This window comes from Narcine bancroftii, chromosome 2 (assembly GCF_036971445.1).
Source record: "Narcine bancroftii isolate sNarBan1 chromosome 2, sNarBan1.hap1, whole genome shotgun sequence".
NCBI lineage: Eukaryota > Metazoa > Chordata > Chondrichthyes > Torpediniformes > Narcinidae > Narcine > Narcine bancroftii.
The window spans coordinates 245,794,886-245,812,609 of NC_091470.1; the positions used below are offsets into that span (position 1 = coordinate 245,794,886).

The 17,724-nt window shown below is 37.1% G+C and overlaps 1 protein-coding gene across 10 annotated transcripts in view; it reads left to right on the forward strand.

Annotated features, from left to right (window-relative positions):
• The window catches only part of fbxl2 (F-box and leucine-rich repeat protein 2), a 322,097-nt gene that overhangs the window by 215,364 nt on the left and 89,009 nt on the right, over positions 1 to 17,724 (forward strand). For all 10 annotated transcript variants that reach the window (XR_011352110.1, XR_011352109.1, XR_011352111.1 and 7 more), the window contains one exon: positions 2,709 to 2,769. Coding sequence is in view for 7 of the 10 variants with exons in the window: in XM_069920739.1 (XP_069776840.1) it covers positions 2,709 to 2,769 (61 nt within the window). In the remaining 3 variants the exon portion in view is untranslated. The remainder of the gene's footprint in view (positions 1 to 2,708; positions 2,770 to 17,724) is intronic.

Consider the following 17,724-nt stretch of genomic DNA (forward strand, 5'->3'; position numbering starts at 1 on the left):
ATTCAAACGTAATCTGGTTCCAATTTAGGAATTTTTTAAATTTAAAAAACTTTGTCTTATCTAGTGCTATCTCTCATAATTACCATCAATAATTGATCAATCTTTCTCTATATGGAAAATTAAAGGTATTGTTACTTTTGCAAATTTATTTAAGGAAGATTGTTTAATGTCTTTTGAACAGCTTGCAAGTAAATACGACTTACTAAATACTCGTTTTTTAGATATTTGCAGATTTGAAATTTCTTAAATATATAACTGGATTTTCCATTTGTATATCCACCAGATTTAGTTGATAATATTTTTCATTTGAATCCTTCTCACAAAGAATTAATTGGAATTATTTATGATAGATTATTCAAATTATATCCATTACTTTACGATAAGATTAAAAATACTTGGGAGTTGGAACTTGCAAGATCCTTATCTGAGGAGCTATGGGACAAGATTTTTAAACTGGTAAATACATCTTTTGTATGTGCCAGACATTCATTAATTCAATTCAAAGTGGTGCATTGTGTTCACATGCCCAAAGATAAATTGGCTAGAATTTTTTCTAATATTAACCCTATTTGTGACCAATGTGAATCTGAAATTGTTACATTGACACATGTTTTGGTCTTGTTCATCCTTAGAAAATTATTGTAAAGAAATTTTTAATATTTTTTCAACTATGCTCCAGGTGGAGGTACGACCCAATCCAAAAACTGCTCTTTTTGGGGTTATTGACCCAGACATGGAGGGTTTTTCTGTACCTATTCAACAGGTTGTGGTCTTCTCTAGATTGTTGGCAAGAAGAGCGAACTTGTTCAAATGGAAAGACTTTAGACCTCCAACAGTATTTCAGTGTTTTTTTTTCATGTTTTGTTTGAGTTTAGAAAAAATTAGATATCATAAGTGAAATTTGAAGATACTTTTTATGTATTATTTTCATATGATGTAAATGTTTCTAATGTGATTAGATGTATTTACTCTTCCAGATGAGATGTAGTCTTACCTTTGTTTTTTGATTTACGGGAGGAATCAAAAACTACAAAATATATGTAACCCTCAAGATACGCTGCTCAGCTGTTTTTGTTTGTTCGTTTTTTTCTTATTTTTAGAATAGGTTAGGTTTTTTTAATGTTATGGGCCCAGAGGACCTCAAAACCCAGCAGCAATAGAAATTCACCAAGACAAATGTTACTTAAAGAAAAGTTACTTTTAATTATCTTTTAAACATGATCAGACTTTAACTTATTACTATTAACTTAATCTAACTTAACCCCTCCTAATTCTAAGCACACGAGTATTAATGTGTTTATAAGTTCAGAAAAGTTCTTTGATTCACAGTCTAATCTCACTTCTCACTCCTCCAAATTCACCGGTATCATGCAATTCTGCACAGAATTGCACAGAATTTTACATTTATGAATCTTCACCAGGCTTTGGTGCTTGAAAGATAAATGGTTACTGCTCAGGAAGGTTCTTGTCGATTTTCAGAGAGATTTGTTGCTTGTTGGACACACACAAACTAATTCCTTCCAATCAGCCACTTCAGTGTCTTGCCAAAGAAACTTGCTCCATCATGGTTTTCCAGATGATAACCTTTTCTGTTTCCCTTATCTCAGGCGAAACATTATTCAGCCAGCCATCTCCACTTGTATGGACTACAAGGGCTTTGAACAGGCTGAACTCAGAACTCACAACCCCGTCTTCAAAATGGGGTGTCAAAACAAGCACTCTCACTCTCTATCTCTCTCTTTTTCTCTCACTGTGTCACACTTAGAGAAAAGCCTGTTTGTCTCTCTGCTTGTAAAACCACATGACTCCCTTAAAACAGCACACTCCACCAAAACAGCTTGCTGACTCCCAAAATCAATTCATGAGAGATCATATCAGTTTCCTGAGATGGGCCTTTCCATTTGCACCTCGTTGTGAAAATCTTCAGCGCAGGAATCTATTGTCTTTGCAGACTTGTAGGTACCACCTTCTGCATTCTTGCATTTTAAAATGAGATCTGTTTTGAAGTGTTTGTATCTTTTTGTGACCTAACAAACCCCACAATCTATCTTCCAAAAACATATCTATACATAATAAAATATAACATAATCTGTCACATTACATGTAATACTTTTAAATTTTAAATTTTTTTCACTTCTTGCAGTGGAGGGGGGGACCAAGTTTATATTGTTTGATCAATATGATACTGTATTTTCAGTTTTGTTCCCTTTTCTTTGCATTTCTTATTAAAAATGTAAAAATATATTAATTTCCTTTTGCTTGCTATCATGTCCACCAAAATAAATAGTTTGCCTTCAATAGCACTCTTATTGCAGTTCCCCTCACATTTTATTCTAAAGAAGAAATGTAAGAAGGTCAGTATATTTGTATCTTAGGATGAGGTAAACCCACATAATACCTTGTGAAAGTAACTCTGTAATTTTGGTGCATGAAAACCATTTTAAATTTGCTTCAAATATCCTTTAATAATCACTGGAGTTTTGAAACACATTGACATCATGAGCAAAATTGACCTTGACGAAAAACAAGTTTCTTGATTTGCAAAGTTAAATGACCAACTAATAAAATTATGATCTCTCATCTTCTATTTCAGTTTCAACATTACTGCAGTTTTGTTAACGTCAAGAATAAAAGATGACTATATAGGTTAAAAAAATTAAACTCCCATCTTTAAAAATGATTTATGAGAGCTATTGTATTTCTTTCAGGATCTTGGAGGTAGCAAGATGTTCACATTTGACAGATGCTGGCTTTACAGTCTTAGCACGAGTAAGTTTCTTTGAGATATAGCTTCATCACAGTTTTTGTTATAATTGTGCATGCATCTGTGAAATGCCATTTACTAATACCATTGATTGCTTCAATTACAACATTACTGCAAGAATGAGCATGAAACTGTGTCATATTTTCTGGGGATAAGTGACAAGGTAAACTTCAAACATTGTGAATCATACCATTCTTCTGAATAATTTTAATGAAGTCTTGATGAAGGATTCTGGCCTAAAACATTAACAATTCTTCCCATTGATGCTGCTTGTCCCACTGAGTTCCTCCAGCAACTTGTTTGTGGCTTCAGATTCAGTCTCCTGTGTGTCTCCAGAGACATTTCCAAACCTCCTATTTTGATAGGAACCAACCTCCTGTTTTAATAGGAACCAAAATCATGTCCAAACATTGTGTCCTTCTGTAGGTTGCTTTGGCATACTGGGCATAGAATCAGCAGTGCTACATTCATCACCCAGGACTTGGTCTTATTTCTTCATCTGATTTCTGGGGTGATCAGTCATGGGTAGTGGACCATACCCAGCTTACTTCAACAGATGGTTGTGCCAAGTGATCCTTTTATTCATACATTGTTAAAAGTGGTTTATTACTGCAAAGAGGCAATGTAAGGGGCGCTGGACAAAGTGATGGCTCTCTGTCTGCCTTATGGTAGACAAAAGTTAAAGACTTTCATGTATGTTACATTCTAAATGTAGTATTACGTGACAATAATGGAACCTTTACCATACCTATGTTCTATTGAGTTTACCCATGTACAAACATAATAAAGTAGGAAAAGGGAACTGTGGTTGACAAAACAGGTGAGGCAGCTAGTTAAGAGGAAGGAGGAAGCACACACATGATTTAGGAAGCAAAATCAGGAATGGCTCATTAGAGGAAGAAACTTTAAAAAGGACAGGAGAGCTAGAAGGGAGCATGAGAAGCCTTTGGCAAGTAGGATAATGTAAAATCCAAAGGCATTCTATGCTTGTGTGAAGAACAGAAGGATGACGAGAGTGAGGTAGGAGTTCTTAAGGAAAAGGAGGCAACATTTGCCTGGAGGTAGAGGAGATTGGGGAGGTCTTAAATGAATACTTTTCTTCAGTATTCACCAGAGAAAAATACCTTTGTCAAGGTGAAATAAGAAAAGAACAAGCTTTTATGCTGGACCATGTTGAGATTAAGAATGGGAAAGTGCTGGATCTTCTTAAAAACATTAGGATTAATAAGTCCTCAGGACTAGATGAGATATACCCCATATTGTTATGGGAAGGGAAGAGGTGTTCGCGATTATCTTAGCATCCTCCTTGGGTGCAGGGGTTGGTGCTGGAGGACTGGAGAAGAGCAAATGTGGTCCTCTTGTTTAAAAGTAATGAGGAGATCTCCAGGATCTTAGAGACTAGTTAGTCTTGCATCAGTGCTGTACAAACTATTGGAGAGGATGCTTAAGGACAGGATTTATGAACATATAAAGAAGAACAGTCTTCTCAGAGATAGTCAGCATGGTTTTTTGATGGGGGTGTCATGCCTTAGGAGCCTAATTGAGTTTTTTAGGAAGGTAGGGCAATAGATGTGGTGTATATGGATTTTAGTAAGGCATTTGACAAGGATTCCCATGGGAGACTCGTGGAACCTTGGCTGTGTGGATGCAGAATTGACTTGCCAGTAGAAAGTGGAGAGTTGTAGTGGATGGACAGTGATCTGCTCGGAGGTCAGTGATGAATGGAGTTCTGCTAGGATCTGTTCTGGGACCTCAATCTTTGTGATTTTTATAAATGATCTAGATAAAGAAGTAGAGGGATGGGTCGGTAAGTTTGCAGGTGATATGAATGTTGGAGGTGTTGTGGTCAGTGTTGAAGCTGTCATTGGTTACAAAAGGATATAGACAGGATGCAGAGTTGGGTGGAAAAGTGGCAGATAGAGTTCAATCTAGATAAGTGTGAGGTGATGCATTTTAGTTGTCAAGCCTGAAGGCAGAGTACATAGTTAATGGTATGACAATTAACAGTGTGGAAGAATGTTGGACCTTTGGATCCAAATTCATAGATCTCTCAAGGTTGACCTGCAGGCTGACGGGACATTTAAGAAGGCCAATAGTATGTTGGGCTTCATTAATTGAGGGATTGAGTCCAGGAGTCGTGAAGTAATGTTGTAGCTCTCTAAATCTCTGTTAAGACCACACTTAGAATATTGTGTTCAGTTCTGGCCACCTCATTACAAGAAAGACGTGGAAGTTATTGGGGAGGGACCAGATGAGATTTTCCTGGATGTTGAAAATGTGTCTTATGAGACAAGTTTAGCAGAGCTAAGGCTTTTCTCTTTGTAGCAAAGAAGAATGAGAGGTCATTTAAAAGAGGTCTACAAGATTATGAGAAGCACAAATAAGATAGACAGTCAGCACCTTTTTCCCAGGTCTGAGTAGCAAGCACTAGAGGACATCTGTACAAAGTGAACAGTGGTAAGTTTAGGGGAGATACCGGAGTAAGTTTTTCTTTGCACAGAGTTGTGGGTACATGGAATGCATTTCCAGTGGGTGGTGGTGGAGGGTGGAACAATAGGGGCATTTAAGAGATTCTTAGACAGGCAAATGGATGAAAGAAAAATACAGGGTTATGAAATTTAGTTATTCTTTTTGACAAGTGACCTCCATAATGTTTGGGACAAGACACTTTTTTCCTTTATTTTCCCCTACGCCAGAGTTTTAGATTTATAATCAAACCATTCACATGTAATTAAAATGCACATTCCAGATTTTATTCAAGGTTATTTGTATTATCGCAGTTGCGTGCTTACCTTCGTCAGGAGCAGTGCCAGCTGCTGCTAATGACGTAAGCGATGTGAAGCATGGGGGTAATAGCGCACATGCATAGGTGTATTAAGCATCTGTTAGTGGGTGATGAATTTCAGATGCAGGAGGAGGAGTGTGAGAGTCAGGATCACCCATGTGGCAGTGAGCCAATGAGAAGGACTGAAGAGTTTAGCTGGGTGGTGTTTGGGGAGTTGAAGAATTCAATGTTGTGTCCAGTGAATAATAAAAGACAGTGAACTTCATGGTATGTTGAAAGAAATGAGTGAGTGCATTCTTGTTTATAAGCTATGGTAAATCAGTGCTATTATAGTATATATTTTGGTTTGACCATGTAGAAAATACAGCACTTTTATACTTAGTCCTCTCATTTCAGGGCATCATAATGCTTAGGTCATTTGGTTTCACAGGTGTTTGTGTGTTGTCAGATATGTTTAATTGCTTCATTGGTGCAGGTATAAGAGAGCTAGGCTTACTTTAAAGCTTTTGGTCACCTTTGCAGTTTGTAGTTGCCTTTTTTCAACATGAGGAATAGAGTTGTATGAATGAAAGTCAAAGAAGCCATTATGAGGCTGAAAAACAAGAATAAAACAAAATGAGACAGTGCCCAAACATAACCATAGAACAATATAGCATAGAATCAAGCCCTTCAGTCTTTCTAGTCCATGCTGAACTATAATTCTCTCTAGTCCCAATGACCTGTATCCTGACAATACCCTTCCAATCCATATACCTGTCCAAATTCATATTAAAAATTAAAATTGATCCCGCATTCACCACTTCAGCTGGCAACTTTTACCTCTGTGTGTGAAGTTCCCCCTAATCTTTCCTCTAAACCTTTACCCTTTCAGCCTTAATCTATGTTCTCTGGTTTGTATCTCACCTATCAGTGGAAAAAGCCTACCAATTTTAACTGACTAGACTCCTCATAATTTTAAATACCTCCATCAAAGTTCCCTCATTCTTCTATGCTCCTAACCTGTTTAATCTTTCCCTGTAATTCAGTTCCTGAAGTCCATGCAACATCCTAGTAAATTTTCTCTGCACTCCTTCTCTCTTATTGATATCTTTTGTGTAGTTAGGTGACAAAAACTGCACATAATACTCCAAATATAGCCTTAACAATGTCTTGTACAATTTTACCAGAACATCCAAAACTCCTATACTCAATACTTTGACTTATGAAGGCCAATATGCTATAAGTTCTCTTTACAACCCTATCTACCTGTGAGACCACTTTCAGGGAATTATGTATCTGTATTCCCAGATTCCCCTGTTCTACTGCACTCCTCAGTGCCCTACCATTTGCCATGTATATCTTTTCTTTATTCTATCGAAATGCAACACTCCACACTTGTCTGGATTGAATTCCATCTGCCATTTTTCAGCCCACCAGTTACAAGCCTCCAGTCTGAGAAGCAATCATCCACGACCACCCTCTGGCTTCTCCCATGCAGCTAATGTTGAATCCAATTGACTGCCTTCTCATGAATACTGAGCGTCTGAACCTTTCTGACTAACCATCCTTTTCAAATACCTGACTAAACTCCATGTTTACAACATCTACATCCTTTCCTTCATCAACTTTCCTGGTAACCTCCTTGAAAATTTCTGTCAGATTGGTTAAACATATCCCACCCCACACAAAACCATGTTGACTATCCCTCATTGGTCCCTGGCTATCGAAATACTTGTATACCCGATGACTAAGAACACATTCCAATGACTTGCCTACTACTGATGACAGGCGTACTGGTCTATAATTTCCAGGGTTACGTTTGGAGTATTTTTTTAAACAACAGAACAACATGAGGTACCCACCAATCCTCCAGCACCACATCTGTGCCTCAGGACATTTTAAATATTTCTGCCAGAGCCTCTGCAATTTCTACATGAGCCTCCTTCAAGGTCTGAGGGAATATCTTTCCAGGCCCTGGGGATTTATCCACCCTTATGCACCTCCTCCTCTTTAATCTGTACAGGTTGCATGTTTTTCTTACTTCTTGAGACTCTGTCCCAGTTTCCTGAGTAAGTACTGATCCATTCAAGATCTCCCCCATCTCCATGCATCGCTGACCACTCTGATCTTCTGGGAGACCAATTTTTGTCCCTTACTGTCCTCTTGCTCTTAATATATGTGTAAAGCCCTGTTGGATTTTTCTTCACATTGTCTGCCAAAACAGCCTCATATCTTCTTGAAGCCTTCATGATTTCTTTTTTTAAATATATTTTTTATTTTTCACACTATGAACCATATCAACCAAAATATGTGCAATCGTTTCTCATTAAATTTACACAGTGGTCTTTTCTCCCCTTTTTTAAACTTTTTTTTCCTCCCTTTCCCTCCTACCCTTCTACCCACCCCCCTCCAAAACACATAAATATTCAACATATTCAATACAATAAAACCATAAAACAATATCTTCACACAAAGGAAAATAAACAAGAAAAATGCGTCATCTATTTATTACACACTGAATCTTGTCGTTTTGTCTTCTTATCATTTTCATTCTCATTTTAGGGGATGGAGATCGTAGGCAAGCTCTCTCTGATATGTTCCATGTGACTTTATTTTTTAAATTGTATGTTATTTTTTCCAATGGAATACATTTATTCATTTCGATGTACCATTGCTGTATACTCATGCTCTCTTTCATTTTCCAAGTTAACATTGTACATTTTTTTTGCTATCGCTAAGGCTATCATAATGAATTTTTTTTGCACTTTATCCAATTTGAGGCCTAATTCTCTACTTCTTATGTTACTTAAAAGAAATATTTTTTTGATATGTTATTTTTTGTAATTTTATTTAGTATCTGATTTAATTCTTCTAAAACGTATTTACTTTCATACATGCCCAAGTTGCATGTAACGTTGTTCCCATTTCCTTCTTACAGTGAAAACATCTATCTGATAATGTTGAATCCCATTTTTTTAATTTTTGAGGAGTAATATACACCCTGTGTAACCAATTATACTGTATCATGCATAACCTTGTGTTTATTGTATTCTTCATAATTCCAGAACATAACTTTTCCCATACATCATTTTTGTTTAGATCCTTTTCCTACTTCTGCTTAGGTTTATAGTTTGTTTCATTTTCCTTATCTTGCAGCTTAATGTACATGTTGGTTATAAATCTTTTAATTATCATTGTGTCTGTAATCATGTATTCAAAGCTGCTTCCTTCAGGTAATCTCAAGCTGTTTCCCAATTTATCCTTTAAATAAGCTTTCAATTGATGATATGCAAACATTGTACCATGAGTTATTCCATATTTGTACTTCAACTCTTCAAATGTTAATAAATTATTTCCCAAAAAACAATTTTCTATTCTTTTGATTCCTTTTCTCCCCCATTCTCTAAAGGAAAGGTTGTCTATTATAAAAAGGATTAGCGGATTTTGAGTCGATAGTAATTTTGGTGTTTGATCATTCATTTTTTTTTTCCTTTCTAAGTGGATGATCTTCCATGTATTAAGTAAATGATGCAGTACTGGTGAGTTTTTATATTGCACCAGCTTTTCATCCCACTTATAAAGTATATGTTCCGGTACCTTTTCCCCTATTTTATCTAGTTCTATCTTAGTCCAGTCTGGTTTTTCCCTTGTCTGGTAAAAATCTGATAAATACCTTAATTGTGTGGCTCTATAATAATTTCTAAAAGTTGGTAATTGCAAATCACCTTGATTATACCTCTCTGCTAATTTATCTAACTCTACCCTTGGATTCCTCCCTTTCCACAAGAATTTCCTTATTATTCTCTTTAGTTCCTTAAAGAATTTCTCTGTTAAAGGAATTGGTAATGTTTGAAATAAGTATTGTATCCTTGGGAACACGTTCATTTTAATGCAATTTACCCTCCCTATCAATGTTAGCAGTAATTCTTTCCAATGTTCTAAGTCTTCCTGCAATTTCTTTATTAGTGGCTGATAATTTTGTTTGTTCAAGTGGCTTAAGTTATTATCGAATCTGATCCCTAGGTATCGGAATGCTTGTGCTTGCCATTTAAATGTTGATTCTTTTTAAAATTCTGTATAATCTGCATTACTCATTGGCATCACTTCACTTTTATTTGCGTTGATCTTGTACCCCGATATTTCTCCATATTCCTTCAATTTCTTATGTAATTCTTTTACTGATGCCTCTGGTTCTATTAGGTATACTATGATGTTATCTGCAAATAAGCTGATTTTATACTCCTTTATTTTTATCCCTTTTATTTTATTTTCTATTCTTATCAGTTCTGCCAAAGGTTCTATTGCTGAAGCGAACAATGAGGGGGATAGTGGACATCCCTGTCTAGTTGACCTACTTAATTTAAAGTGACTCGATACATATCCATTTACTTTTACCTTCGCCAATGGTCCAGTATACAATGCTTTAATCCAATTAATATATTTTTCTGGTAGATTAAACTTCTGTAATATTTTAAATAAGTAATTCCACTCTACTCTGTCAAAGGCTTTTTCTGAGACTAGAACAACAGCCACTGTTGATTTCTTATTTCCTTGAACTGCGTGGATTAGATTAATAAGTTTGCAGACATTGTCCACTGTTCGTCTTTTCTTAATAAATCCAGTTTGATCTTGTTTTACTATTTTAGGTACACAATCGGCCAATCTGTTTGCTAATAATATAGTCTGAGTTAAGTAGAGATATTGGTCTATATGATGCTGATGTTAATGGATCCTTCCCCATCTTTGGTATTACTGTAATTATTGCTGTCTGACATGAATCTGGCAAGTTTTGTGTTTCTTCTACCTGCTTCATTACTTCCTGAAGAGGAGGAATTAATAACTTAAAATGTTTTATAGAATTCTTTTGGAAATCCATCCTCTCCTGGTGTTTTAATGTTCAGCAGTTTTTTTAATATATTCTGTATTTCCTCTATTTCAAATGGTTTTATTAGTTTGTTGTGTTCCTCTTCTTGCAATTTTGGCAGTTCAATTTTAGCTAAAAATTCCTCTATTTTATCATCTTTCCCCTCATTCTCAGTTTCATACAATTGTTCATAAAATTCTTTAAAATTTTCATTAATCTCTGTTGGATTATATGTAATTTGTTTGTCCTTTTTCCTTGATGCAAGTATCGTTCTTTTAGCTTGTTCTGTTTTAAGTTGCCAGGCTAATATTTTATGGTTTTTTTTCTCCCAGTTCGTAATACTTTTGCTTTGTTTTCATTATGTTCTTCTCCACCTTGTATGTTTTTAATGTTTCGTATTTAATTTTTTTGTCTGCCAATTCTCTCCTTTTCGTTATATCATCATTTTTTACTAATTCCTTTTCTGTACTTACTATCTCCCTTTCCAACTGCTCTATTACCCGATTGTAATCCTTTTTCATCTTAGTCACATAACTTATTATCTGCCCTCTAATGAAAGCTTTTATTGCATCCCATAATATAAATTTGTCTTTCACTGATCCTGTGTTTATTTCAAAATATGTTTTAATTTGGCGTTCAATAAACTCCCTAAATTCCTGTTGTTTAAGTAGCATGGAGTTCAACCTCCATCTATATGTTCTTGGTGGGATGTCCTCCAGTTCTATTGCTAATAATAGGGGTGAATGATATTATAGTAGTCTAGCTTTATACTCAGTTTTCCTAACTCTCACTTGAATATGGGATAACAGCAAAAACATATAAATACTTGAGTAAGTTTTGTGCCTACTCGAATAATGTGAAAATTCCTTCTCTCTTGGGTGTTGCCTCCTCTATATATCCATACGTTTCATTTCCTGCATTGATTTAACCATTAATTTGGCTACTTTATTCTTTTTACTTGTCTTTTGTCCCATTTTATCAAACATTGGGTCCGAATTGGTTAAAATCCCCTCCTATCAATATATTTCCTTGTGTGTCTGCAATCTTCAAAAAAAATCCTGCATAAACTTTTGATCCTCCTTGTTAGGCGCAAATATATTGAGCAAATTCCAAAATTCTGTGTACATCTGACACTTTATCATTGCATACCTCTCTGCCGGATCTATTATTTCCGCCTCTATTTTGATTGGTGCATTTTTGTTAACTAGTATGGCTACACCTCTAACTTTTGAATTATAAGATGGTGCTGTTACGTGTCCTACTCTCTTTAATTTGTTATGTTCCGCTTCAGTTAGATGCGTTTCCTGCACAAATGTTATATCTATTTTTTCCTTTTTCAATAAATTTAGTAGCCTCTTCCTTTTAATTTGGTTATGTTTTCCATTAATGTTTATAGTCATATAGTTCAGCATGGCCATCTGATAGCTTGCATATACCTCTTTTCCACCTCTTCGTCACCTCCATTCCCCTTTTCCCCATTTTAATCTCTTAGTTTTCTCTTATTACACTTAATGAATGACAACACATTTAAAACATAAAGTACCTCTGCAATTCCCACATCCACTAATACCTTAACCCCAAAAGTTCCCCCCCCTCTCTGAGTTGCCCCATATCCCTTGTTGGGCAATCACAACTCCCCTTTTTATTTGGATTGCGATCTTGTTCGCAGCATCAACTGATTTTGCAGTGACAGTTATTCCCCCTCAACCCAGACCTCTCCAGAAAACACTTTTTTTTAAAACACATATAACAAAGCTCTCTTTTTTTCCCCCTTACTCCCTTCCTTCCCTTCTCTTTTCCCTGTTTAGTTCTTTACATATACATTGTTTTTAAATCTTTTTATAGATATTTTTATATATATATATACTTTATCGCCGTTCTTCATTCTTGTTACATCTCAGCATCTCTTCTCCTGTCCTGCAAATGTTCTGCGAATTCTTGCGCTTTCTCTGGATCCGAGACAGTCTGTTTTGCTCCCTGGGCTTTAATATTTTAAGCACGGCTGGATGTCTTAATGTGAATTTGTAACCTTTTTTCTATAAAATCGATTTTGCTGTATTAAACTTCTTCCTTCTCTTTAAGAGTTCTGGGTAAATATTTTTTGACCCTTGTATTCCAATGGTTTATTATCTTCTCTAACGTTATTCCTTGCCCGTTCCAATATATTTTCTCTTGTCGTGTATCTTAAAAATTTTACTAAGATGGATCTTGGTTTTTGATGTGCCTGTGGTTTCAGAGCTAATGCTCTGTGTGCTCTTTCTATTTCCATTTCTTCCTGTATTTCTGTTGTTCCCAGGACCTTCAGGATTCATCCTTTTATAAATTCCTTCATGTCCGTGCCTTCTCCACCCTCCTTCAGGCCCACTATTTTTATGTTGTTTCACCTACTATAATTTTCCAACATATCAATTTTCTGACATAACATCTCTTGTGTCTCTTTAATTTTTTTTGTCACTTTCTTCCAATTTTTCTCTTCCATTTCTACAGCCATTTCCCGCTCTTCCACATTCTCTACTCTTTTCCCTATTTCTGTCATTACCAGTTCTAACCTTTGCATTTTATCTTCTGTTCTTTTCATTTTCCTTTTAATTGCATTAAACTCTAATGACAACCATTCTTTTAGTGATCTCATTTGTTCTTCAAAAAAGACTTTATCTTTATCATCAGTTTTACCTTCTATTTCTCTGTGAAGGTCTTCTTCCTCTTCTTCTGTGTCTGTGTTTGTGTCTTCTTCTCTTTGTGTCTGCGTTTCTTCTGTTTTTACTGATGAGCTGCTTGTATCTCTTTGTCGGGCCTCTTCTTGCTGTGCATCTTGTTGCTGGTCCTCCCCTCCTGGTCTGCTCGTCTGTTGTGCTTCTTGATGTTGATCTTCTTGTCGGTCATCCCTCCATCTTTCTCCCTTGTCTGTTTCGTCACACTCTCTTCTGCAGTCTTCCTCATCATCCAGCTAAACGCCCTGGTGTCAGGCATCCCTCAGCTGTTTGCTCTGTGACGGCCCGCTCCTCTGCTGAGCCCCCCTCCCGCCGGTGTCCTCTTTCTCCTTTGATTGCACACTTTTGTTTGGCTCCGAGAGGCATTTTTGTAGTGAACTGGCTGGTGGGTCGCGATTCCTCAGGGCAGGCACAAACCTCGAAGGTCGGGTGCTCCTCGCCACCACAGCGTCCTGTTCCTTCATGCAGGTAAGGCCTTCTTCTATCTTCTCTGGCGACTTTTCTACTTTTTTTCCAGTTGCTTTTAGTTTCTCCTTCTTGGGAGTCATTTTCTTTCTCTTCTCTGTATCTTTATCTTCTATTTCTTGTGCTTTATTTCTGTTATGGTTTGCTTTTTCCTAACTCTTTTCCTATTTTCCTGGAGAGGGCTGGTTTTCCCGACCGGCCACTACTCCATCACGTGACTCCTCGTGATTTCTTTCTTGAGCTGTTTCTTGCATTGTTATACTCCTTGAGTATTTCATTTGCTCAGTGTTTCTTATCCTTGCTTTATGCCTCCCTCTTCTGTACCAGATCCCTAATATCCTCGAATACCAAGGCTCCTTATGCCTGTTTACTTTACCTTTAATCCTAACAAACTCTGTACTCTCAAAATTTCACCTTTTAAGCTCTTCCACTTACCTAACACATCCTTGCCAGAAATCAACATCCCAATCCACGCATTCCAAATATTTTCTAATTTCCTTAAAATTGGCCTTTCACCAATTTAGAACTAGTGATTTTCTTTTTCCCCCTTTACTATTCCTAATCTCTACTCAGATGGATTCAACATTTTGCTGCTTTGATCTTGCATCATCTTTCATTATTGCTCTGATCTCATTCTTAACTAAGTGCTCTACCCCCGCCTCCCATACTTTCCTGTCTGTCTTTCCGTATTACCTGATATCTTTGGATATTTACTTATTAATCCTCTCCATCCTGCTACCAAGTTTCTGTTATTGCCACTAAATCATACCCCCTTGTACTGATTTGTGCCACAAGTTTACTGAATACAAAGAGCATTCAGATAAAGAGCCCTTGCAAACATTGTGCTTTTAAAATCTGGTCGTCTTTGCCTCTTTTGTACTTGACTTTTATACACTCGACTCTTATGTTTCTCTCTTTTAACTTATGCTTTTACTTTATCCATCCTCTTTTGTTTTACTTTATCCATCCTGATCCAACTTTTTGAACCCACTGCCTACTATTTAGTTTAAAGCCCTATCAACAGTCCTAGTATGCAATTCACTAAGATCCAGGTCCCATCATGGTTCAGATGGAGCCTATCCTTTTGAACAGCTCCTTCCTTCCCCAATACTGGTGCCGATTTCCTATGAATTGGCACTCACCTCTCTCGCACCAATCCTTGAGCCACACATTTAACTCTTGACCCTATGCCAACTTGTTTGTGGCTCATGTAGCAATCCAGAGATTTGGTTCTGCTTTTTTATTTAGTCCCTCATTCTTTAAATTCCATCAGCAGAACCTCTTTTCTGATTCTACTAATGTCATTCATACCCACATGCACATAACACCTAGATCTTTCCCCCCCTGCTGCAAATTACTCTGCAGGTCAGGTAAGACACTCCAAACCTGAGCACTAGGCTCAGGACGCTCTATCCCTGAAATAGAAAATTTTGTCTATTCCTCTAACTATACTATCCCTGATTACCATTACATTTCTCTTCTCCCTCCTCTCTTGAATGGCTTCCTGAACTATGGTGTCACAGTTAGGATGCTTATCCTTCCTGCAGCCCCCACTCTCATCCACACAAGGAGCAAGAATCTTGGACCTGTCAGACAAGATCAAGGGCTGAGGCTCCTCGGACACTGTCTTTTAGATCCCATTACCTACCTCACTCGCAGTCACACCCTGACCACAGACTAAATTTGAAGCAGCTATACTAATGGGTCCAACTATCTCCTGAAACAAAGTGTCTAGGTACTTCAACCCACTGCACCTCCCTCTCCTGATGTGTTTGAACTTTCCAGATCATAAATTATGAGCCCAAGCAACCAACACTTGCTGCCCATATAGTCACCAGGAACCACAACGGGTCCACCAGCTCCCGCAGAACCATCACCTATTCCTGCATGCCAGGTTTATTTAATTAGCTGTTATCTGGTGACCTTTATAAAGCCAGTAGAAAAATGATTATGTTTGATTTCAACCTGTATTAAAGTCTGACCCGAACAAGCAAAGGTGCAAAATCCAAAAGCCCAGACCCCATGGATGGCAGATTCAACAGGTCCTGGCCTCTACTCCACCCTCCCACTCACCTGTGAGGCTGGTTGGCCTGACCAGCTGCACTTCCTCCTGCGGCCTAGATCTCTTTCACCCCCTGACCTGCCGACTCAGATTATATAAGATTTATTAATAATTAAAATACAACTTCAATTATCTGAAATCGGATTCTCTGAAATCCTCATTTATCCAAAGTTTTGGTCAAATTAGGATATCCAAAAAAAAGCCAGAAATCCTCATTTATCCAAAATTTTTTCAGAGCTGAACTGATCTCGCAGGTTGAAAAAAAATTCACTCGATATGAAATTAGAACAACAATTGTCCTTGTTTCAGATAACTGCCTCCCCCTCTCTTTCCATTTCTTCTTTACCTTCCCCTATTGACTCTCTCCAAACTTCATCTCAAACTGCATGCCACTGTCTCTCAACCACAAGCAGACAGAAGAATCCCTTGTCCCAGCGTCATCAAGGAGAGTGGCTTCCTGGGCAGGAGTGGTACCTCAGGCTCAGTGGCGTTTCCTCCCCTCCTCAGCACACCAGACCAATGCCAAACATTCCCCTTGGCCTGCTTCCACACACCAGACTCCCTGGTGTGCATGTGCAGTAGGCCTAGGGGAGGATTCAAAGTCAGGACTGAGGTGTCAGAAGCTCTGGTGACCAAGGAGACAGGAGCTCGCCAAATTACCAGCCCAGGAAGCCTCACCACCAACTCCACCAGCCCAGGAAGCCTCCCCGGGGATCAGCAGCAGCAGTGGGGACGTGTCGGGGGGGATTGGTGATTGGCGGCAGCGTTGGGTTTGTGTCGGTGATGGGTGGTGGCGGTTGGGATCTCTTGGTGATCGGTGGCATCCAACATTTTTTTGTTGAGAATTAAACATTTTAATACTTAAAAACTCTTCCCTTGTTTGCTGTTGTTTAAACATTGATACAAGTGATTTGCTATTGCTACTGGGCTATTTTTAAAAAAATGACCAGTTATCTAAAAAAACATCCAATATAGGCCGAGTCCCGACCATTTCAGATAATTGGAGTTTTACTATATATTGATTTGGTTATTATTAGATTTTTGTATTTAATAAAGCTTTCTTGGAGTTAAAGCAGGACAATTTGTTTTTTTTAAATTTTTTATTTTTCACACTGTGAACCATATCAATCAAAATACATACAGACATTTCCCTCTTAAATATACACAGTGGCATTTTCTCCTTTTTCCCCCCTACCTTCCCTCCCCCCTTCCCACCCTCCTCCAAACCCATTAAACATTCAACATATACAATACAATAAAACCATTAAACAATGTCATCACACAATGAAAATAAACAAGAAAATTGTGTCATCTACTTTTACACATTGGATCAAGTCATTTTGTCTTCTTATCATTTTATCACTTTAGGGGGTGGAGGTCCGAGGCAAGCCCTCTCTGTTATGTTCTATATACGGTTCCCAAATTTGTTCAAATAATGTGACTTTATTTTTTAAATTAGGTGTTATTTTTTCCAATGGAATACATTTATTCATTTCCATGTACCATTGCTGTATTCTCAGGTTCTCTTCTGATTTCCAAGTTGACATTATACATTTTTTTGCTACAGCTAAGGCTATCATAATAAATCTTTTTTTGTGCTTCATCCAGTTTGAGGCCTAATTCTTTACTTATATTACTTAGAAGAAAGATCTCTGGATTTTTTGGTATGTTGCTTTTTGTGATTTTATTTAATACCTGATAGAATAGAAAATTGTTTTTTGGGAAATAATTTATTAACATTTGAACAAATGAAGTACAAATATGGAATAACTCATGGTACAATGTTTGCATACCATCAACTGAAAGCCTACTTAAAGGGTAAATTGGGAAACAGGCTGAGATTACCAGAAGGAAGCAGCTTTGAATATGTGATTACAGAAACAATGATAATAAAAAGATTTATAACAAACATGTACATCAAGCTGCAAGAGAAGGAAAATGATGAAATAAGCTATAAACCCAAACAAAAGTGGGAAAAGGATTTAAACATAAAGATAAAAAATGAAACATGGGAAAAGTTATGCCCTGGAACTATGAAGAATATAATAAACACAAGGTTACGCATGATACAGTATAATTGGTTACACAGGTAAC